A 25140-nucleotide genomic window follows, 5' to 3' on the forward strand; every position below is an offset into this window, starting at 1 on the left:
GCCGGTCTGTGAAAATATTGTTGGACATAAACCGGTCTGTGGCGCAAAAACGGTTGGGGACTGCTGTCTTATCGGACAACCCCATTAAGCCATGACACCCACTAGGGTTTAAATACCTGGGACTCTTCACCATCTGGTTGTAGAACTGAAGAAATCTCTCGGATGAGAGATGAACCATTGTCACCAAACATAAACAAGTCCAATTGCTTTCTTTCAGAGCTCCTTAGATTATAATGACCTGGACGACTGAGAAGCTACACAGACGTGTGAATGGTTGTCTGTCTCTCTGTGTTATCCCTGCGACAGGCTGGTGACCTGTCCAGGTTGTGCTCTGCCTCACACTTTATGGCAGCCAAGAAAAAGGCTCCAGTCCTCTTGTTGAAGGGAATGGATGGATAAAATGTTTAAGACTTTTCTTTTAAATTGTGCATCATAAATTCAATCTGGTGTTCAGACCTTCATCCAGTCACTACTGAAACTTGAACATTGTAGTAGGGAAATATTTACGAGTGTACATATTTTTTTTTTGTCTTTTTATTGTGTTTGTTTCAGTCTGACTGATGACAACAGTAACAGGTGACACAGAAGTTTATCTGAGTTCCAGTGGTTTGATTAAAAGACACACTAACATAAAATAGATGAAGTTTGCCACCTGGAGCCTTTTTGCTGACTGCATTTAAGGATCTTGCTCCAGGAACAGCCTGTCAGTCATACCATCATGCCATCTGTTAAACTAAATTAAAAGTAGCTGTAATAAAAACAACTCTCAGCGTAATTGTTTGACAGCAAGTTATAAAGATGGTCATAAACAGAAAAATATACTGTTGTATGGATTCTGTTCATCTGTTAGCCACCGAGGTTCCATCAGCAGCATCACTACTGATGTTTTTGGACAGATGAGGAGGTGAAGCATCTGTGGTGTGGTCGGCAGGGCTGGCATGGACCTGGGGATGAAGTACAAACATAAACTGCATTACCACAGGGGGCGCTGTTGGTGGCACGATAGTGGGAGAAATCCACTTCAGTGTAATCAGCTGCATTCATGTCATCTTCAGTCCTAAAGGAATCAAACTTCAATCTCTGAAAATATGATGTAAATGAATAAAATGTATACAGATACACTCTGAGAGAAGATAAAATATGTGTACAAGAAATAATTATCTATGAAATCTTAAAAAAAAACAGTTGCCCTCAGCTTGTTAATAAAACGAGAATGAACAAAAAAAAATGCAATTTCTGTTAAATGCAACAAATAATCACTAAAAAGCAGCATGTTTAAGCATTAATACTGGCAATCGTATAAAATATCTATCAATGATAACTGATAATTTACTTTAATGCACAAACTGTGATCTAGATCCAAGTTTCTGACCTCAGAGCTTAAAATCAGACCACAGTTTTACTTACTTTGTTCTGAGGAGAGGCGGAGAGGCTGTGGAGGTCTATTGTTTTCATCTCCATGTGGTTGGAGGCTTTTGGTGTAGCATCTGTTGAAAACACTCCTGCAGGAGGTGAGCTGCTCTGTCTGTCCTCCTCTCTGATCTCTACATATATGTTGTTGCCCTGCAGAAGGAGATCAAACCTGCTGTTTGATACGTTTCAAGCTGTGATGAAGCTCAGGTGTCTCACAATTCCTAAAACTCACCTGTGTGATGTCAGCACGCTCAGATTCCACAGGAGGTCCTGAAACACATCAGAAGATAAACATCTGTCTTTAACCCGAGGAACTACATCTGAAGAACTGAAAGGATCAGACAAAGCCAATGAGGGATTAATACTAAAGAAAAAGGAGCATGCCTATCAATAATGACAATTTCTTTTAATCAGTCATTGTTCTTAGTCCCAACAACTTTAAAAGTTATTTTCAATTTAGTTTTCAAAAATAATATCAAGAATGTCGGGCATGTGTTAAATATAAATAAAAACAATGCAATGATTTCCAAGTCTCTTAAACTGATATTTTATTCATTAGAAAATGAAAAAAATCACTTTTTTAAATGAGGCTTTGTTTTTACATTGTCATGAAACACAAAATTACCTCAAAAAGTTGGTATGAGGGCTACAAAGGGCTAGAACAATAAGCATTGCTAAACACAAACAGCTGGAAGAATAACTCATTTGTAACAGGTCAGTAACATGACTCAGTATAAAAAGAGCATCTTAAAGAGGTGAAGTTTCAAAGAAGCAAAGGAGTCTTCTCTCAGCTAATGATCAATTTAAATGGACTGAAGCAAAGTGGGAAACTGTTCTGTAGTGAGATCAATTAAAAGCTGAAATTCTCTTGGATGTTGCATCTGCTGGACTAAAGAGAAGGACTATCCCGTTTATTATCAGTTCTCAGGTCAAAAGCCTGCATCTCTGATGGTACGTGGGTGTATGAGTATCTGTGGAAGTAGAAGCTTAAACACCTGAAAAGGCGCCATCAATGCTGGAAGGTGTGCGCAGGTTTTAGAGCAACATATGCTCCAGACATCTTTTTAAGGGAAGGTCTTATACAGTAGAACCCTGACTTACGAAATAAATTCGTTCCAGAGGGTCTTTCGTAAGTCAAAATTTCCGTAAGTCGAAGCACCTTTTTCCATCGCCTTTTGAGTGAAGCGATGCTGGCTGAAGACGAAGTTCTTGGTGGAGGAAGACCTCGCTCATATTTATCAATAATTTCTTTGTTTCCACCGAGAGCACTTTACGCTTCTTTTTTTCACCCGAATTACTTGCAGAAAGTTTTTTCGGCCCCATTATGAATGAACACAGGGGCGATTTTAGCCCATTTTTGGGGGTGCTTCAGCACTCCCAAAATGAATCAAAGCACCCCCAAAGATTTCTTACTTTTTTTGGACAATATTTGCTGTCTGTGTGACACACTGCTAAAAATATAAAAACCATACAGTACTTGGTTGAGACATAACATTTTAACAACAAAAGTATAGATAACACCCCCCCTCACAAAATGGTTTGTTCCAGCTCGGCTCTCCCCTACTCTGGCTCTAGCGCAGTTGCTGCCAGAGTGGCTGAGACGCAGCGGAGCGGAGGTGTAAGTGCCTGGCTTAAAACAGGACATATTAGCTGCATTTAACCTGCAGTTACTCTTTATGTAGTTAGATAGGAGTCATGTTTCTTTTTAGCTGAAAAACATTACACCAGGTAACCTCCAGTGTTGAAAACATGCTTTCCGACGATGTTTGCTACCCTACAATCCGTCCTGCTCTGTAGTAAAATCAGCGACATTTGACCGTCCAGTTGCTCCCACTGACATGTATATAGCCAATTGAAAATCTAAAACTTAAAATTGTCCGTAGCCTGCTGTTGTTACCACTGTCCTGTTTGAAATGGATACTAACTAGCTAACTGAGTGAATGCCCATTAACCTTATAACTCCTGTTGTGTGTGTGTGTGTGTGTGTGTGTGTGTTTGTGTACAGACAGACAGCCAGGTTCATAAGGGATATAAGGAAGTTTTTTCCAAAAAAGGAGCCACATTCAGGTAAAAGTGTAAAATCAAATGATCCGTCAATCAAGAATAATGTTGGATCAGTGTTTCAATATTTATATCTTTTATTAGATGTTCATGTGGTTTGGTTATTTGCCTTTTGGTTGAAAGTACACTGAGAGAGGACTTTTTGTTAGTGATCTTAATGGTATTTTTTCATATTAATGTAATTTTTTCATCTAATTGAATCCAATCTATTTGTGTATGATTGTCAGTCCAAAGAGGGAGAGAGGAAAGAGGGGAACGTGAGGAGAAAGTACAAGGTCAGGAAGAACCAGGTAAGAAAACAGACAGGGAACAGTGACAGGCAAAACAGAAACTATTAAACTGACGAAGAGAAAAAACCTGATTTTACTCATACAGTCTGGAAGTTGCGTTCTCCCTATATTAAAGCTGCTATACAGAATCTGCAAAACAAACTGGGTTGAAACATTTTTGACCCTCTTTAACAACATTCCAACATAACATTATCATTGATTGGGGAGATTAAAATTAATGATATATTTTTATGTGGTTCAGCCACAACTCTACTAAAACCTCAGCCAGTAATAGGTAGGCTAACCTTTGGACCGTCCAGTTGTCTGTATGACTGCCGCAGTACAGTATCAGAAAGTGCCAAACGGTGCCCTGGTGGAGTGAGGAGCTGTAAAGAGAAGCAGAGTGCTCTGTTTATATTCTAAAAGTGTTTTAAGCTGGCTTGTTTCAAAGATTCTGTACAGCAGCTTTAAATGTTTTCCAAAAGCACACATACACTTATCAGTGTTTCTCAAACTTTTTACAGTGTGTACCACCTGAGAAAAATGTCAAGCTCTCCCAAGTACCACTATGAAAGCATGAAACTCATAAATCTTACAACACAAAATTAGTATTATTAAATTAGTAAAATTAGTATCTGCAGTAAAGATTTTTATTTGTAATAATTTATTCTCTTTTGGGAGTGTTTTTTATGTATCTGTATTAGAGCTGGGCGATAAAACGATAACGATATGTATTGCGAAATAACTTTTTCTCGATAGAAAAATTAAACTATTGCGATAGGCCTCATCTCTCTTGTCCTCTTAAAAAAAAAAAAAAGAACAGCCAATCCAAATTAAGTAGCGCAGAGCCGAACCAATCACAGCCGCAGCGTCACGTCACATGACTTGTTACGTACAGCACAAGCGCCAAGGCGCACATGTGTATTTGTTTTTGCAGCCGGGCTGCCCGGGTAATGAAGGAAAGGAGTTTGCCGACTAGAGAAAAATCAACCGAGAGCGTGAGCGAAGGTTACCGAAGAAAAAACAGATGATGGTTCCAATGCTGGAGAGATTGTCAAACGGAAGGGCCACAGAAGTTCCGTAGTGTGAAGGTATTTCGGCTATTTCAAGTCTGACAAAAAACAGAGTAGCACGCACTGTAAATTGTGCCGAAAGCAAGTCTGGATATACAATAAACCGGTGCATGCTCAATCTCTGACTGAAAGCGCTGATTCGTCATTCGGCTTTTGTCAGACTAAAGTAACTGTTAAAACTGTTTGAAAAGCTAAGCTATACAACAAGGAGAGATTGATGCTACGTCCACACGTACCCGGGTATTTTTGAAAACGCAGATTTTTCTATGCGTTTGCACCTTTCGTCCACACGTAAACGGCGTTTTCAGTCACTGAAAACGGAGATTTCTAAAAACACCTGCCAGGGTGGATATTTTCGAAAACTCCGTTTTTGCATTTACGTGTGGACAAGAAAAACGGAGAAAACGCAGCGTCAAAGGTGTGCGCCTTTTTTGACGTCACACTGTGCGCCACGTTATTGTTTCGGTGAAATGAATTTCTACAATACTGTTACTGTTAATTGTACTCTCTGCGGTGTTTAAATGCTTACATATACACACATAGTTACTGTCCCTCCACACATACGACTCGGTTCTGTTTCTATGCCCCATCTTTGTTTACTATTTCCTACCGAGGCTTCTAGACTTCTGATTGGCCAACATTTCTACACGGTTAGGAATATATCGCCACCTGTTGCTTTGGCATGTTCCTAGCAGCGTTTTCCTTCATTTCTGCGTTTACGTGTGGACGGGATTATTTTTTAAAACGAAAACGGAAAATCTCCGTTTTCAAAAATACCCGTGTACGTGTGGACGTAGCCTGAGAATTTCCTTTTAGTTCTCAGTTTATTTGATATTGACAGAAGTTAGTCAATTTTGTCTGTTCTTCTGTAAAACGACCTAAGATTTATTTTTAGAATTAAAATTTTGTTTCTAAGTGGAATTGACAATTTAGTCTGTTTTGTTTGTTCTATTTTGAAACTTAAACGCTTTAGCGGCTGCCTTTTGTGTAGTTTACAATATTTGCCTTTATCTGAAACTGAAGTCTCATGTTCCTTAAGTACATCTACCCTGTTGAACTTATTATGGGAAATAAATATTTTAATTAAAACAAGCTGCTGATTATTTCACATTTTACTTGTGAGCAACGGCACATTTAAATCTTACAAATATAGTTATTTGGCTTATATCGTGATATATATCGTTATCGCCTGAAATGAAAAAAGCATATCGTGATATGAAAAATCTTATATCGCCCAGCTCTAATCTGTATTATATTATACATACACATTAAAAGTGAATCTCTGTCCAAATGCACTCAGTTTACTTCTTACTCAGTATGAGCATCATTCATCATTTTCCCCCAGTAATTAAGGTTAGGATATGTAATTTTTTTTTTTATTCCAATCCATTCTTCTTTTGCAGCATTTAAATAAGCTTTATCAGATTTGATGGTTTTGTTACAGACTTTTCAAAAAAAAGTGTTTGCCTTTCTTTCTCAAATGTGGGGATTAAATTGTGTTAAAATGTACAAAACAGTGATGTCATGTTTTGAGACGAGGACCCAGGCACAGAGAGACTTGGTGAATTTAAGAATCTTATGATTTAAGAAAGAAATTTGCAGACTTACACAGAGATGGTAAAATTATGATGACTGATAACGGAAATGAAGACAACAGACGATGAGGACAGGGAGGAACAGGGGTTTAAATGCACCAAGGAGACAGTCAGAGGGAACTTGGGACAACTGGAGACATTTAAGGATGCAGGGACTGAGAGAGACAGGGAAGAAGTCTCATTGTGACGTGTAAAGTTTATTTTGCCTGGCTGGGCAGCTCTCTGGGTGCTCAGCACCCCCAAAGCTCTGATCCTAGAATCGCCTCTGAATGAACAATAGGCTAATTGCAAACAAAAAACACACGAAATAGCGCACTGCAACAACAATACGTCTTTCACGTGGAACAGCGAAACGCAAGTACGAAAGCCAAGGGGTTATCACATGATTCGGAAGGCATTCTGGGCTCAGCCAGCGGATTTCGTTACGCGGGCATTTTGCCGTACCACGGGCAGAAATATTGCCGTTAAGTGCCTTAGTAACTTGAATTTTTCATTAAATGGGGTCTTCGTAAGCCGGGGTTCCACTGAATATAGGTATATTTCATCAAAACAATATTAAACTGCATTCTGTATCTACTACAACAGCCTGACTTCACTGCCTGCAGCCCAGACCTTTGGCCAGCTGAAAACATTTGGCGCACCATGAAACCAAAAACATGACAGAGAAGACCCAGGACTGCTGAGCAGCTCGAATCCTCTAACAGACAAGAACAGGACGACATTCCTTTTCCCAGTAAATAAACTGCATCATTGTAGAACTTCTGACAGACTGAATTTGAGAATATTTGACCCACAGTTGGAAGCTCATTTCAGGAGTTTAATTGTCATTTTTCTTGTCTTAGTCGTGTTGTGGGGACATTAATATTTTCTGGACAGAAACAAGTTCCCTATGATATGTATTTCAAAATTTTACTGTGTTTAAGTTTTTAAAGGGTTTAATGGGATGACTCTTTGTTACGTTTCCCTAAAAAGGTCCAGGGGATGAGGGAAAGTGATAAAAAGTGTCCAGGTCGAAAAAAGGAGACAGGGAGGCAAAATGGTTAAATTAAAGAGTTTTATTAATGCTTCTGTTAGTAACTGAACTAAAAGACACGGTTAAGCCGCTATCACCATTTAAACGAAATCTCATCTATCGGTCAGTAAACTTAAAGTAAAAAAAGGATTAGTCACCAAACACTCCTCTCCACCAAGCAGGAGCAAACAATCACCAAACACAGGTCACTAGCTGCAACCACCAACATGGCTCTCTGGCACCAGAGCTCACCTTTCTCTGGCCTTAAGTGCTTTTAATTGGTGATGGGAAAAAGGTGACACCTGAGGCAGGAGAGACAGCAGGACATATCCAGCGCAACTAAAGAGTCGTGCGTGTTTCCTGTAGCCTCACCTCTTGGTTTAGCGGTCCTCCTCGTCATGTAGAAAATCAATGAAGTTACTAAAAAGACGGTGATGATTACGACCAGAATCAGACGCACAAAAATCAGCACATCTGCATGAGTTTAACAGAAAGGATTTCTTTTACTTACAGTGTAAACATGTGGAATCAAGGTCGATTCATTTAGCAGTAAAGTTCTACACATACAGTATAACATGTATTTTTGGACTGAACACAGTTACTCAGACATTTAGGTGACAAACTGTTTATCGAGCATGACAGAAAAACAAATCAGAAGAAATCAATTTCCTTCTGCATGAAATTATTTAATGAAGTAGCGTAGAAAGTAATAATAGTTTCACTAAGTTTTCTGTATTAAGTACCTGCTGTTGTACTTTCTGGTAAAACTTGAGCAGCTTCTCATTCTGCTTCAAACACTCAGTAACAACTACAGCTCCCACAATGCTTTACTCTGTCTGTTTTTCTTCCACAGCTCACAGTCTGTCACTTCAAGATAGTTCAATCATTAACGGATCTTCAACACATGTAAATCTGCATACATATAAAAAATATATAACGTACCTGAACTTCCAGAGGAGGCTGATGAAGGTGTGGAGCTTCCTGAAGTTGAGCTTAAACTCTGTGTTGTTGGTGGTTTGGAGGCTGATGAGAGAAACACTGAAGCTGAAAAAGGTCTCAGAGTCCCGTTTGGTGTTGAAGTGGTTGAAGCTGTGAACAATGAAACCATCAGAGTCATAATAAGACCACTTGAAGCAGTTTATATATCTGCATGTGACTGACGTGGTTATGGGCTGTTTGACAGCAGAACCGATGAAACTTGATGTTTCAGATAAATATAACATCTGTAGGTGATTTGAAAGAAAAGTAGCTGCCTTTGAGACGGGAAACTTCTGTCACACCTTCAAAGACAAACACGACTGTTAGCAGAAACTCACCTGCTGTGACAATCAGCTCAAAATCATCGTTTCCATCTGGACCCAAAGTTCTGTCCAAAGAGCACCTGTACCATCCTGAGTCAGACTGTTTCAGCTGTGTGATGCTCACATACATAATATCAGATGAGAAAAAGCCTTTGTTTTCATATTTAATGCTGTATCTGCCGTTCTGAGCTGCATCATCAGATGTTTCAACAAGAATGTTTCCATTTTCACATTTTTCCTTACAGAACAGTTTCCTGCTTCCAGAGAAATAAAAGCTGCATTTAACTGTGATGTTTCCTCCTTCCTCTGCTCTGTGGGTGAGAGTTTGTGCTTTGACCAAACCAGTGTTTCCATCCTGAAGTGCTGCTGAAAGGATGAACAATCATTAGTTACAATCTTACTATAGATTAAATGTGACAGGTGATTATTAATTTGAACTGATCACAGAAGTTCAGTTAACTTCATTTTTCTGTCTTTATTTGCAAACAGCAAACTTCCTGTTTTATACACGAACACAAAGCATCTGATGTGGAAGATTCAGAGTTTAGGTTGTGAAAAAGATACAAAAATGAAATTTGGCTTTAATTTGTCTTTGATGACATCATCATCATCATCATTATCATCACTATCAGCTGTTTATATGTTTGCATGTGAATTGAACGTTTTCAATGTGCTGCCAGTTCTCACTTTGTTACCACTCACTGTGCTGTTGCTCTTCCGCTCATTAAAAGCAGAAATGAAACACAGAGTGTGGTTTCATCAGCTCTACTATTATAAGTTTGTCTCTCAAAGAAGAGTAGAGGAAAAGTATTTGATTACAGATTCAATGTACAATAAAAAAGCAGAAATTTCTGGGGGTCAAACTGTTGTGAAACTAAAAATAATTTGCAAAGTGCAAAAAAAGTTTTGTGGAAACATTTAAATTCCGAACTTCACACAGTTTAACCACAGAAACCAATAAGTATGAGAGACAAGAAAGAAATGGAGAAGTGAGTTGCAAAAAAAATTATAAATGAAAATAAAATGGAGACAAATAAGACGTAGAACAGAGAAAGTGACAGAAACAAGAACAGAATTTACTCACTGAGGAAGATGAAGCAGACCAAAGTGTGCTTCATGTCAGAGCTCTGATGGTTTAATGCTGCTTCTCTTCTTCACGCACGCCTTCACGCCTTCAAATCTCTCTCTCCCTCTCTCTCTCTCTCTCACACACACACAAACACACACACACACACACACACACTCCTGCTCTCTCACCAGTCTTGGTGAGTGATGCGATCCTACTACAAGGCAGATAAATCCCCGCAGTCTGAGTGTGTGCAGGTCTGGATCCTGGAGATCACGCTGGAAGGATCCATCTAGTGGAATCACTGGACTCTCTTCATGGAGCTCATGGCTCAGTAAAACAGCTGACAGACACGGAGCATCGTTGATCACATGAAAACGGAACCTGTGCGATTTTACCGCCTTCTACCGAACATTTATCTGACCGTTCGGGGCCAATGACTCTCAAAAACATTTTATCAGTAAGTACTGTATATGATGCCAGTATTTTCCCACATTTTCTGGATTCTGTACCACTACTGTGTGTAAAATGCCATCAAAAAGTCAATTAAGTTTTATTCTTTCTCACCTGTCTTTCTGTCTCCTTTCACTTTTTAAAGTTTGCCATGTTAGAAAAATATTTTGCCCCGACATGCTGTTTATTGATTTGGTAAATAAATAGTTTATGAAAATATCACTAAATCTGTCATTTATTATTTTAAATATTCAGTAATGATCATGTCTCACCTCTAGTCTTCTCTGTCTTAATTTCAGGCTTCTGCCATGTGTTGTAGATAGTTCAGGAACTTAACTTGACCAAGCAGTCTTTGGGTTCCGGCTAAGTACTGTTTAGAATACCAGAATACCAACAAGACAGTGTACATCACCGTCTCAACGACATTTGTTTTCTGTTGCTTATTCTGTCTTCACCAACAATAAAAGACTGCACATTAAGAACCCCAGCAATTGTGTCCTGTGCCGGTACTCATTTCCCAGGCTACGTATAGGTGACAATTTGTGTGTGTGTGTGTGTGTGTGTGTGTGTGTGTGTGTAAAAAATATTTACACAAGTTTCACTTTTTTTTTTTTTGTTAAATTCTGGTTACTGATACAAAGCAAAGAACTGTGTGTAAAACTCTGCGCTCAAGTTCCTTCACTTGTGTGTGAGTTTCAACTTACCAGTACGAATTTTGACACGATTTTTCTTCCTTTCAGCTGATTGGTCAATTCCGTTTAACTCACAAATGTAACAATCCAATCAGAGAACAGATGGGTTTGGCAGTCAGAGGGGCACTTTATGCAACTCACACACAAGTGCAGAGTTTTACACGAAGTTTTTTGCTTTGTATCTGTAACCAGACCTGAACAAAAAGATGTGTAACTTGTGTAAATATTTTTTTTACAAACACAAATCTTTTTTTACACACACACAAATTCTCATCTATCATTGCACAAACATAAAATTTTCAGATATTTTGGTTTACAAGGTTACAAAACTCAGTCAACAATTACGCATTTGATTTACAAGTACAAAATATTTATGACCACAATTTGAGCCCATACAACCACATCCAAAGTATTTTTTCATCTGTGAATTTTGCTATGATACTTCTGCTGTGCATGCACAAAGTTTCACAACACAGCTTCTAAAGAGCTGCAAACCTCTGTATACATGTACATGTAAGAACTGCGTACATGTGTTGAGGCTACATGATTGGCTAATATTGACCATTTCAACAGTTCTTTGTCTCTTCCTCTTAATTCTCAGCAACAGCATGTTTAGATGAGCTTCAGCTGATCTGCATGGACTGCTGGCTGAGCTTAACTCAGGATAATGTGTTTTAATGTTAAAATAGAGCTTCATGTCATGTGCCATTTAAATGCTTGTTCACTTGAAACCATTGTTTCAATCTGCTCTACCATGATGTAGACAGGAAGTGAAATTAAGTAGGGGTCATATTGAAGCAGGAGTATATAAACAGTGTTGTGGAGGTGAAGAGAGTGACAGACAGAATCATGAAATTAAAGCTGGATATTGAAGGTGTGATGATGAGTGTTGTCAGTGAGTTTTCCCCACAGGTTGGATGTCAGTTAGAAAAAAAGAGGAATTCTGCAGTAAGTTTGATTAAGTGTTAAAGAGTGCCACTGGGGGGAGAGAGTGACGACTGAAGCAGACTTCAGTGGACAATGAACAGACTTCAAGGGAACAGAGGCGAAGAGGAAGTGTGGGGTATGTATGATGTAAAGGAGAGAAATGCAGAAGGGCACACGGTTGTTAATGGTGCGAAAATGATGGAAACGGCTGTAGTGAACACACTTCAACAAGAGATGACTGACAATATACAGCTGTAGTGCAGAGGGAAACTGCCAAGCAGGAGTTTGATATTTCCTCTGGACAAAGATAATAAAAAAGACAAGGAGAAAAGTATACAGGAGTACTGGGAGGCTATGCAAACAAAGGGAGATGTTGCAGCATGCTTAATGTGGGCTGGACATTAAGGAAAGAAAAAAGGAATTGTATTGATTGGCTGTGCAGAGACATAAAGCTGGAAAGAATTTTCAGCAGTGATTATGGATAAAGATGGAAATGTAGTGAGAAACTAATGAAAACAGAGAGTGAGACAGAGGAGGATAGATGATGGAAAACTTGTGAGGACCAAAAAGAATGAAGGGTACTAGTGGATATACTGGACAAAAGAGCCATAAGGCAGGAGGAAAGGGAGAAGACCACAGCGAAGATTCATGGATGTAGTGAACAAGGACATGTAGAGTTTTGGTGTGAGAGAGGAGGATGCTAGAGATAAGGTGAGAAGGAGGCAGATGATTTGCTCTGGTGACTCCTAAAGGGAGCAGAAAAAAGATCGAAAGATTCAGTAAAATTCTTGAGATACAACCAGATCAGTTGGACATGTTTCCTGCATATCAGTAATTATCATACACTAAAGTTTTAATGAGCCTAGAGGTAAGTATAGATGGCATCTGTCCTGGAAGCATTTTTAAAAATCATGTTTACTTTTAATGAAGCCCACAATGTGGTCGAAATCAAGCCTCATTTACTCATTATTAAAATGTTTTATTACAATATTTCCTCACTGTGGTTGAACACATTTCATCACTTTATGTTGGTCAGTATTAGACATCAAACATCAAAACTACAAATTGTCAAATTCAAAATGTTTGAAAGTCACTCCAATACAACATTAGTGAAATGCTTTTAGTTTTAATACAGTATCATCATACTGTAATGATATGTGTAGTATTACAATAAACAGCTATGTGGAGCAATTCACATCCTTTCACGCACAGACTGATGCATCACAGTATTTTTTGCATCATTTTAAGAAGGCCTCTATGAGAAAATTGTGATGTACAAAGTACGAATGTGACTCTGTGGACCGATGTCCTGCCACTAACATTATTGTTCTTGTTGTTCACAGGAAATTGGTTTTAGTTGCCTGCCTTATACTATCTGATAAGACCAGCTGCGACCTCAACAAACAGGAAGTCAAACATGCCATTGATGTAAGTAATGCAAACATACAGTAGTAAAATTTGTCTTTGTCAGTCAGATCATGTTCCTCTTGCTCAGGGTGTTTGTGAGTCAGTCGAACATGAAAAATTGAAGCACAAGGTCCTGACATGTTTCACACCAAGCTAAAGAAGCTAGCTGTATTCAATAAGCACCTGGCAGCACAAATGAACAAGCCGCTAATGGATGAGACAAACCCAGAGTCCTGGGATCAGACAGTCCTGATTCCAGGAGTCCAGAAGGGATGGGTCCCATCCAACTACCAACCAATAACCTTCCTCAGCACAATGAGGAAGCTCCTGTCAGGCATCATAGCGGCCAAGATGAACAGGCACATGAGCGGGGCACACCAGAAAAAGGAGTTGGCAAAAACAAGGGGGCAAAACACCGACTCCTGGTAGAATCCTGCTTCACACTTGGATCCTGGAATACTTAGAACTACTCAAGGTCAACATGACCATAAGATCTTTCAGCAGGAATTCAAGGTGGGATGTAGTGAACAAAACTAGAAGCCAACTTCAAGCCAATTGCACAAGTTATCGTTAGGCGCAGGATTTAGCAAGTAGATGCTCTCTCCCCATCGCTGTTCTGCATATGCCTGAACACCCTAGCAGATCTGTAACAAGACTAGCAACGTCTTTTTCAGATACCCTGGTGGATAATAAGCTCCCCAAAGTAGGAGATAGAAGTCACTGACATCAAGATAAGGCATAGAGGGTTCCACCCCAATTTTACACAATTTCTCTTAATTTTTATTTTACCTTTTTGCAAATGACATGCTGCATGTTCATGGGCTGCATTAACTGAAAGAAGCAGCAAAAAAAAAAAAAAAAAAATACCGCAGACCAGACTGGACTCATGTATAAAGTTAGATGTTAAAAGAAGGAACTCACTGTGACTTCCTCATTTCTTTTTCTGCATTGTTAACATCAAAGTTCCTGAGAGAAATTTCTGCTTGTGATCCAGCTTCAAACCACATTTCATTCTGTGTTTTTTTTTTCTCATTGTATCATAATGGGACAGATAGTTCACCAAACTGAGGTCTCCAACAGACTGTTTGACACTGCTGTGAAGTCTTGTGTCAGGACACTAGTGGAAGATCGAAGTACTGCAGGTTTGTATATTTCTTTTCTAGCCTCTGATGGAAGGAGGTTGCAGAAACACTTCCTATTGAGCCGCAGTTGTTTTACACTTTGCGTTTTAGTGTCACAGCCCTCAGACTTTATTTTATCACAACATGCATGAACACATATTTCAACATCACTGTGAAACAGGGTGCTTCTAATTTTGGAGATATTGCACAAATGGAAGAAAGCAGTCTTACATATTTGTTGAATGTGCACATTGAAGGACATATGCTGCTACGAGAGGTCAAAATAATGCAATTCAGGGTAGACACCATATTTCTAAGGGTTTTAGGGCTGCACCCTGTGGAACTCCATAACTAATATTTGTGTTGAAAGAGCACTCCCTATTTACATGAACAAACTGGAGTCTGTTAGATATGATTCAAACCAGTGCAGCACAGTACCTTTAATACCCATAGTGTCACGGCACTGGTTCTGTGACCCAGTGTTTTGTGTTTCAGTTATATTCCTTGATTATTTGTTATTCAGGGTTTTGGTTTTCTTGGTGGTTTTCTGTTTATATTATCTTTATAACTCTAGCTCCCAGTTTGGGTCACTGTGTCTTCCTTGTGTTCCATGTTGTATATCCAGTCAGTCATGTCTCAGTGTCAAGTCTGTGTCTCTGAGTTTGTGTCTTTGCGAAAGTCTCTGGCTTCCTGTTTTACTTTGATAGTCTTTGTCTTATGTCAGCTTTTTTCCCACTTGTTCCCCATCCTCTCATTAGCTGTGTCCCATTTCATAGGCCGCATCCTTCAGAGGCCGCATTTGAAGGCCGATTATGTCACAGCCAGGCAACGAAGGCTGTCCCAGTTTGAAGGCTCCAGGCTCCAAATGGGGCGCACAAATGCGTCCTCCTTTTCCCCGGATTTGAAGGATTGGAACGGGTGTATCCTTCGTGGTCCAACTTATCCCAGGATTCATAGCGCAGCGGTGGCTGTGGGTAATAAAAAAATAAAGGCAGACGGCTTAAGAGTAAACTTATGTCACTTATTTATGCGTCGATATACGCTGTTCAATAGTTGACCTTAATGTTACAGAGAATTTGACAATTTTGTGGATAATTAACTCAGTAATATATCCACAAACAGAACAAGCTGATAGTCTGTGAAGGCTGCCATGCTTAGTCTCGAGTATCACAGCACAAGCAGGATTCATTACACTGTTAGTGTTAGCTCAGCTATTTTGCTGCCTCTGTTCAGTAGTTAAAGCCAAACGGACTTTAACGTTTGTTTTAACGAGCAGATAATTCACTCGTTAAGCTAAACAAAAAGTGCTTTATTCATAGGATTCAAACATGTGGCCACTGTACCATCTGGGAACTCTTCTTATTTAGTACTCCTAATAACACAAACCGAAAATACTCATCCTGTTTTGCTGTTTTGTAGTAGTGTAAACCAGCGGTCCCCAACCTTTTAATGCCCGGACCGGTTTAATGTCAGACAGTAGTTTCATGGACCGGCCTTTAAGGTGTTGCGGATAAATACAACAAAATAAAATGATACAACCAAAACAAAAACTGTGGTATTTTGTAAATATAATAATAAACGCGAATTCACTGTGTAACTGTGTAACTTTATTAGCAGTGTCCTCCTGAAATGCTCCACCAACATTGAGAGTAACATCCTCCTCTCTGCCTCTTAATGCTCTCTGGTCGCTATGGTGACGCATAAATATTTCTTTCAAAATAAGTTACAAAACTCCAACAGAGGAAAAGACCCAGGGAAACCGAGTTACCAATAAAAACCCTGAAAACCATAAATTTCACACCCGAGCCTCAACTCTCGGGGTGTGAAACCAAACGACTCACAGACCAGTACCGGTCCATTTACCGGGGGTTGGAGACAGCTGGTGTATACCATCTGAGACCGTCACCTTTTTGTCTGTCCTGCACTCTCTCTCTTTTTCTTTCTCTCTGATTGTGTAATAAAAGTATGAACATGTATTTAAGTTAAACTTGTGTTTGAATCCTGCAGCTTATCACACATTTGATTTCCATGTGTGAGAACTGCAAGTGTCCAGAGTGAGGACAGACTGAGGGACCCACTGCTGCACATCATCTGTGAGGCTTTGCACCCCTGATGATCCACCAGGACAAACTCAGCAGTGTCTGAGGAGGAGGAGGAAGAGCCAGCAGCAGCTGAGAGATGGACAGAATAGAACTTTGTGAACGACTGATAGAAAAGTTTAAAAGCAGCGATGCGGTTGGGGGATGAGGAGTAGGTCTCCAGCCCTCCACCATCACCAGTCTCCTCCGTCTCCCTGCTCCCTCTTCGAAGAGGAAGTGGGATCCATGCTGCCGACGCTCCTCACCACAGCCAGATTCCGGGACTTCTGAACAGCCGGCTGTGGTGAGTAACACAGACATTTTCTATTCTTCTGCTAAAAAATTGACTGTATGCTCTGGGGCAGACTCAGTTTTGTGTGGGGAGCAACGAAGCCTGTATTTCTTGTGCTTCCGAGCCAAGGATTATTATGGGCACTGTCCATTTCGAGGACTTGCATGTTAATCCTGTGAATAAGAGAGATTTTCCTCCTCTGTTCCTGTAGTCAGCCCTGAGTCTGTCAACTCAGTGACTGTTCATTCCGAGGAAATCTGTTCCAATTAAATGGATTTTAAGAACTGTTTCCTCCATGCTCTTTCTGAGCCTGGGACATTTATTGCAGAGGCTGTGAAATCCTGCTCAGAGGATTTAAAGACTGTTTCTCCTGAGAGCTCAACCGAGCTGCCTCAGCTTCCTGTCCCCAATGAGAGCTCAGGTGAGCCATCTCAGCTGTCTGCAGCAGCCTCCGCTGAGAGCTCAGACAAGGTCATCCAGCCTGCTTTGAACTGTGTTTTGCTGGAGCCGGAGAGACATCCAGAGCTAGCTTGGTGTCCCACACAGATTCAGCTAGCTTCACCTTAGCCAGAGGTCTCTGCACCTGCTGGCCATGTTTCTGTCCCGCCAAAGGTTTTCGCACCATCTGGTTAAGTTTCTGTTCCCGCTGGGGGCTCAGCAGAGGTGCTCCAGCCGTCTGCAGTTTCCACGCCGTCATCTGTCTCTGCTGGAAGCTCTGGGGAATCCGTCTATTTGTCATCTGCCTCCGCTGGGGGCTCTGGAGAGTTTGTCCAGCTGTCAATGGCTTCCATGCTGCTGCCTGTTCTCACTGGTGGCTCAGGAGAGTCCATCTAACTGCCAGCACAACCGTTCATAGCTGTCACGCCGTCACCTGTGACTCCACCACCCATGGCTTTCATGCCACCGCCTACTCAGCTGCTAGCTCAACCACCAGCTCAACCATCCACAGCTGCCATGCCGCCAGCAGCTGAACCACTTGCAACCTCCATGCTGCCGTCTAGTCCAGCTGCATCTCCATCAGAGGTCAGCGCGCTGTTTGGTCCTCCCACGTCTGGTCCTGTCTGCCGGCCAGGTAGGGTGATTTATGACATTACCTATCAGCCACCTACTAAGTAGTTTTGAGACACCTTGCTTCAGGTGACCTCAGTGGGTCATATGATATACCACAGTGGCTTCACCCTAAATGTTTTTTCACACCTTGGCTCATGTGATGAGGCACATGATCAATACTGGGCCAATGACCACTAAGATTCAAACACCTGGGATTCTCCACCTCTTGGTTTTTAGAACTGAAGAAGCCTCCTGGATGAAGCATCTTCAAAAAGTTTAAGAAGTCCAGTTGGTTTCTTTTTCAATATCCTCTGTATGAAGAAGAGTCTAAATACTTCCACTGGAGAAGTGAAGGAAATGTGTATATTTTAATATCTATAAGATATTTTATAAATGAAAACCAGACACTGTTAAAACTGCCAATGTTCATATTTATTTTCATTAAAAACATGTAGTTTACTGTATCTCTTCACTTTTTGTTTTCCTTATATCACGTCCTTAAATGATAGCAGTCTGTTTCCTGCAACGGTTTCATCTATCCTACAAAATCATAATAGCAACATTTTTTGTATCTGTTGAGCTGAATTATAAGCAGCTGTAATAAAAACAGCTTTAACCTGAGGCTATATGACTGTGCATTGAAGTTATAAATATGTCAAAAGTAGAAAAATAAACAAACTAACTTTTGTATAATTTGTACTGAGCTGTTGCCACTGGGATAGTTGAGGTTTCACCCATAGCTTAAGTGCTCATGTAATTATCACCACCCTGGCTGATGTCGTGTCTGGCTGGTGATCGGGGGACTGGCTGACTGCGTCCCGGGATCACTGCTGGCTATGGGAAGGCACCTGTCCATCCACACTTCAGAGTGTGGGGATGGCTGTGTGTGTCCGGGGCTAGCTTGGGCCTCTTCGTTGTGCGGTGGGGGCTCCGGTGGGTGTTGGGCAGTTACTGAGTCCCGCCTTTGCCTCATGCTGGGGTGGCCAGCGGGGTTGGTTGCCTGCTGGCTATAGGAGCTCCGTCCGGCCTCCGTCTTCCCTCGGCTAGGATAGAATGTATGGTTGTCGAGATTAAGATCTTCAGGTCTCTTGGGAGCTGTGGAAAGCTGGGGTCTCTTGGGTCTTTCCCAGGCCTTCACCCTCATTTCTCAAATGTGTTTCATGACAAACAATCATACACACTCCCATCTTCTCTCTTTCTGGTTCACACACACACACACACACACACACACACACACACACACACACACACACACACACACACACACACTGTGTTTTGTCTTTCAGGTGTTGCTTATTGTTTGTGTACTTTGTCACAGATGTATCAGTTGGAGACCCAGCATGTCTGTTGGCTTCATCCTCGATTTTCCCCCACCCATACACAGAAAAATATGAATAATAGGATTAAATAAATAAAACAAAAACCTAAAAAGAGGAGCCTACAGAGAGCCTACAGTGCCCCTCTTGGGAAAGCAAATATGTTTGGCAAAACAAAGCATTCAGACATTACGCTTGTTACAGCTGCTGGACAGGAAAGGTTTAAAAAAAGTACTGAAGTAATTCATAGTGAGGAAACAGTAGAGTACACAGGAGGTGAAGCATCTCTGGTGTGGATGGCAGTACTCAGGTCCACCTGAGGCACTGAGTAGACAACATCAGTTGCTTCACCACAGGGGGCGCTGCTGGTGGCAGGAATGTGGGAAAACTCCACTTCAGCGTAGCAGAGGTTATCTGCCTTAAAGAGATAAAGAGGTGAGATCAAACATTAGACTCCAAAAATATGTTATAATTAATGTTGAATAGTTGAGTTGCAAAAACCCAAAGCTGCAAAAAACAAGAAAACATTAATTATCATAAAGGCTCTGAAGTCACCTTTTAAAATACATTTGTAACAAAATCTGAACATTACAACGTTCACCAACACAAGATTTACTAGACTGCTTTTTTTTTACTAGACAGTGTTTTACAGTTGTATTAAACACAGATTAATCTGGATTAACCATAACTTTTGATAGACTTGTTTTCCACCAGAAAGGTGTTTTTGGTTTTTTTGGTTTTTTAAAATCACACTGAGTATGAAGCTCATATTTATTCAGAAATACAAATTTCAATATTGGAAGGATTCTTTAGAGTCTTTTTCTCAATTTAAAAGATTTTATCTGCTCCAAACATAGAGGAAGAACTTTTATATCTTCAGTCTTCAGTGGAACATGGCTCTCTGTGTTTGACAACAGATGAATTAATTCAATACACAAACAGTTACCTGGTTTACAACCTCAAAAGTTTTACTTACGTTGTTATGAGGAGAGGTTGCAAGGCTGTAGAGGTCTATATTTTCAACTCCATCTGAATGGGGGTCTTTAGCAGTGGCATAAACTGAAGACACTTCGACAGGAGGTGACCTGCTCGGCATGTCACACTTTCTAATATCTTCATACAACCTGTTGGCCTGCAGCAGGAAAACAAACCAGCTGACAGATACAAAGCAAACAATAATGAAGCTGATGTGTGTCTCATTTCCTAAAACTCACCTGCGTGTCAGCATACTCTGTTTCCACAGGAGGTCCTGAAAAACATGCAGGTCAGAAAATAAACATATCAATAAACCATATCAATCAAATCTGCTACAGTCAGTTTCTGTTGTGAGTCATAAATGAACATTCGGTGCTCTTTCTACAAACAGACTGAACTTCAAAGGTGAAAACAGCATGACAGAAACGTCACACCTGACTTAATTCATGCAAACTGGGACATTCTGAGCTGAGCATCTTTAATTCAATTCAATTCAATTCAATTTTATTTATATAGCGCCAAATCACAACAAAAGTCGCCTCAAGGCGCATTATATTGTACAGTAGATCGCACAATAATAAATACAGAGAAAAACCCAACAATCATATGACCCCCTATGAGCAAGCACTTTGGCGACAGTGGGAAGGAAAAACTCCCTTTTAACAGGAAGAAACCTCCAGCAGAACCAGGCTCAGGGAGGGGCGGGGCCATCTGCTGCGACTGGTTGGGGTGAGAGAAGGAAGACAGGATAAAGACATGCTGTGGAAGAGAGACAGAGATTAATAACAGATATGATTCGATGCAGAGAGGTCTATTAACACATAGTGAGTGAGAAAGGTGACTGGAAAGGAAAAACTCAATGCATCATGGGAATCCCCGGCAGCCTACGTCTATTGCAGCATAACTAAGGGAGGATTCAGGGTCACCTGGTCCAGCCCTAACTATATGCTTTAGCAAAAAGGAAAGTTTTAAGCCTAATCTTGAAAGTAGAGATAGTGTCTGTCTCCCGAATCCAAACTGGAAGCTGGTTCCACAGAAGAGGGGCCTGAAAACTGAAGGCTCTGCCTCCCATTCTACTTTTAAATACTCTAGGAACAACAAGTAGGCCTGCAGAGCGAGAGCGAAGTGCTCTAATGGGGTGATATGACTACAAGGTCATTAAGATAAGATGGGGCCTGATTATTTAACACCTTGTATGTGAGGATTTTGAATTCAATTCTGGATTTAACAGGAAGCCAATGAAGGGAAGCCAAAACAGGAGAAATCTGCTCTCTCTTTCTAGTCCCTGTCAGGACTCTTGCTGCAGCATTTTGGATCAGCTGAAGGCTTTTCAGAGAGTTTTTAGGACATCCTGATAATAAAGAATTACAGTAGTCCAGCCTGGAAGTAATAAATGCATGAACTAGTTTTTCAGCATCACTCTGAGACAGGATATTTCTAATTTTAGAGATGTTGCGCAAATAGAAGAAAGCAGTCTTACATATTTGTTTAATATGTGCGTTGAAGGACATGTCCTGGTCAAAAATGACTCCAAGGTTCCTCACAGCATTACTGGAGGCCAAGGTAATGCCATCCAGAGTAAGAATCTGGTTAGATACCATATTTCTAAGATTTTCAGGGCCGAGTACAATAACCTCAGTTTTATCTGAATTAAGAAGCAGAAAGTTAGCGGCCATCCAGGTCTTTATGTCTTTAAGACATTCCTGCAGTTGAACTAATTTAGCTTTTTCTGTTTAACTTTTGTATATATATGTTAATAAAATCCTATTTTGGTAAAATGAACTGCCCTTCAAAGGTGTGTTTAGCTACTGCATGTTGACATTTCTATTGTTTGAGAGAATATTTAATTCATACATGAAAAAGTCATTTATAGCAGTTGAAAAGTGCTTCTTTTTAAATTTCATATTAGTTTAAAAAAGAAACGAAAATCTTATATTAGGTTTAGTCTCAAGGAAATGGATGTGGATCAGTGTGGTGAACTGTGGTTTGTGTGTTTCCCATAGCCTCACCTCTGGGTTTAGCGGTCCTCCTCCTCATGTAGAAAATCAACAAAGTTGCTAAAAAGACGGTGATGATAACGACCAGAATCAGACCCACATAAATCAGCACATCTGCAGGAGTTTAACAGAGAACATTTCTTTTACTCACAGTGTAAACATGTGGCCTCCAGGTCTGTTCATTTAGCAGTAAAGTTGTGCACATACGTGTTTTTGGACTGAAAAGATTTCCTCAAACATTACCTGACAAACTGTTTACGAAGCATGACAGAACAATTTTTATTGCTTCTCATTTACAACACTTAAAGATCGGAGTGCTTCTTCCACAGCTCTTAATGTGTCAATCTTTTGTAGTTCTGTGATAAAAACACATTAATGAACCCAAAGCCTTTTTCTACTCGGGCACTCAAAATGCTTCATCTGACCTGCCTCATTCATCCTTTTAGACAAACACTTTTTTCCTACACCTTGTGCTTTCTATCCAACAGTGACACTCTGATAAACACACTGGAATTTGGGATCAAACAACTGGTCTTCCAATTAGTAGATGACATGCTCTACCTCCTGAGTGACAGCCACCCAATATATTGTACCTGATCTTGCATCTTTGGTTTCAGTGGAGGCTGATGAAGGTGTGGAGCTTCCTGAAGTTAAGCTTAAACTCTGTGTTGTTGGTGGTGTGGAGGCTGATGAAGGTGTGGAGCTTCCTGAAGTTGAGCTTAAACTCTGTGTTGTTGGTGGTGTGGAGGCTGATGAGAGAAACACTGAAGCTGAAAAAGGTCTCAGTCCCGTTTGGTGTTGAAGTGGTTGAAGCTGTGAACAATGAAACCATCAGAGTCATAATAAGACCACTTGAAGCAGTTTATATATCTGCATGTGACTGACGTGGTTATGGGCTGTTTGACAGCAGAACTGATGAAACTTGATGTTTCAGATAAATATAACATCTGTAGGTGATTTGAAAGAAAAGTAGCTGCCTTTGAGACGGGAAACTTCTGTCACACCTTCAAAGACAAACACGACTGTTAGCAGAAACTCACCTTCTGTGACAATCAGCTCAAAATCATCGTTTCCATCTGTCCACAGGACTCTGTCCAAAGAGCACCTGTACCATCCTGAGTCAGACTGGTTCAGCTGTGTGATGCTCACATACATAATATATGACAGAGTATCTGTTTGTTCATATTTAATGCTGTATCTGCCGTTCTGAGCTGCATCATCAGATGTTTCAACAAGAATGTTTCCTTTTTCACATTTTTCCTTACAGAACAGTTTCCTGCTTCCAGAGAAATAAAACTTGCACCCAACTGTGATGTTTCCTCCTTCCTCTGCTCTGTGGGTGAGAGTTTGTGCTTTGACCAAACCAGTGTTTCCATCCTGAAGTGCTGCTGAAAGGATGAACAATCATTAGTTACAATCTTACTATAGATTAAATCTGACAGGTGATTATTAATTTGAACTGATCACAGAAGTTCAGTTAACTTCATTTTTCTGTTTTTATTTGCAAACAGCAAACTTCCTGTTTTATACACGAACACAAAGCATCTGATGTGGAAGATTCAGAGTTTAGGTTGTGAAAAAGATACAAAAATGAGTTTTGACTTTTATTTCTCTTACATGACATCATCATCATCATCATCATCATCATCTGTTTCTGTGCTATCATGTGAAATGAGCTAGTTCTCACTTTGTCACTGCTCACTGTGCTGTTGCTCTTCAGCTCATTAAGAGAAGAAATGAAACACAGAGTGTTGTTTCATCAGCTCTACTATTATAAGTTTTACTTTCAAAGAAGAGTAGAGGAAAAGTATTGATTACAGTTTCAACATACAATAAAAAGTAGAAATGTATGGGCATTCATACTGATGTGAATCTCAAATTAATTTGCAAACTACAGTTGTGAAAAAAAAGGTTTGTATAAACATTTAAATTCCACACAGATTTATATATTTCACAGATTTTTCTCATGCTGCTAATAAGCTGCATGTTTGAGTGACTCATTTCCAAACGTCACACTATGTTTAACTACAGAAACCAGTAACTATGAGAGAGAACAAACAAATGAAGAAGGAAGTAGCAAAAACTGAGTGATTACCTACAAATGAAAATAAAATGGAGACAAATAAGACTTAGAAGAGAGAAAGTGACAGAAACAAGAAGAGAATTTACTCACTGAGGAAGATGAAGCAGACCAAAGTGTGTTTCATCTCAGAGCTCTGATGGTTTAATGCTGCTTCTCTTCTTCTTCACTTCAAACCAGAAACTTCTTACTTCTCTTAATGATGAGATCACGCCCTCAAACCGCGCACGCACACACACACACACACACACACACACACACACACACACAAATTCCTGCTCTCTCACCAGTCGGGGTGAGTGATGCGATCCTCCTACAAGGCAGATAAATCCCCGCAGTCTGAGTGTGTGCAGGTCTGGATCCTGGAGATCACGCTGGAAGGATCCATCTAGTGGAATCACTGGACTCTCTTCATGGAGCTCATGGCTCAGTAAAACAGCTGACAGACACGGAGCATCGTTGATCACATGAAACCGGAACTTGTGCGATTTTAGCGGCTTCTACCGAACATTCATCTGACTGTTAGGGGCCAGCTGATAAACTTCAACAGCTCTGACTCAAGGACAACTTTGATGGAGCTAAACTGCAGCAGACGAGACAGTTTCTGTCTCTAATCACGACCGTGTCAAGTTACTTGGAACATCGTGACACTGAACTTCCTGTAAATTTCCAAAATAAAGGCTCATGTTTGATTTAGCAGGAAGTGCAGCAGATTTAAAATCTTTTTAGAAGACCAGTATGTATATTTAAATGGAAATAAATTGCAATGAAGAATAACTAGTCATTTAAGCCAGTCTTTTTCCAGCATGGTTATAAGAGGTCTTAGTTATATTATAATGGCTGTCAGTCCTGCAGATCAAACAGAAAACTACAATCTTCCTAAATAACATTTTCTACATCTGATTTCTGGAACTTTTATGAAAATCAGTATAAAAGTTCTTCGCCTACATTTACTTAATCAG

At 40.2% G+C, this 25140-nt stretch overlaps 1 protein-coding gene and 1 long non-coding RNA gene across 8 annotated transcripts; both read right to left on the bottom strand.

The window, feature by feature from the left end:
* Window positions 1–531: 531 nt before the first annotated feature.
* On the bottom strand, window positions 532–24621 carry LOC102076635 (putative protein TPRXL). Of its 7 annotated transcripts, none has more exons than XM_025901463.1 (7): window positions 24272–24621; window positions 23139–23483; window positions 8366–8512; window positions 1646–1683; window positions 1408–1563; window positions 823–944; window positions 532–733 (listed from the first exon to the last, which is right to left on the bottom strand). In XM_025901463.1, exons 1-6 carry the CDS (start codon window positions 24303–24305, stop codon window positions 840–842), a joined length of 825 nt encoding a protein of 274 aa, XP_025757248.1. In that variant the 5' UTR covers window positions 24306–24621; the 3' UTR covers window positions 532–733; window positions 823–839. The 7 variants fall into 7 exon arrangements, with proteins under 7 accessions (XP_025757248.1, XP_025757246.1, XP_025757247.1 ...); XM_025901461.1 differs by having other exon boundaries at window positions 23139–23486; XM_025901462.1 differs by lacking the exons at window positions 23139–23483; window positions 24272–24621 and adding exons at window positions 8740–9087; window positions 9809–9919.
* On the bottom strand, window positions 18234–20695 carry LOC112843242 (uncharacterized). Its single transcript, XR_003215459.1, has 3 exons — window positions 20341–20695; window positions 20103–20258; window positions 18234–19544 (listed from the first exon to the last, which is right to left on the bottom strand). It is a non-coding gene; the product is annotated as an uncharacterized LOC112843242 (long non-coding RNA).
* Window positions 24622–25140: the final 519 nt, after the last annotated feature.

Source organism: Oreochromis niloticus, linkage group LG20 (genome assembly GCF_001858045.2).
Source record: "Oreochromis niloticus isolate F11D_XX linkage group LG20, O_niloticus_UMD_NMBU, whole genome shotgun sequence".
NCBI lineage: Eukaryota > Metazoa > Chordata > Actinopteri > Cichliformes > Cichlidae > Oreochromis > Oreochromis niloticus.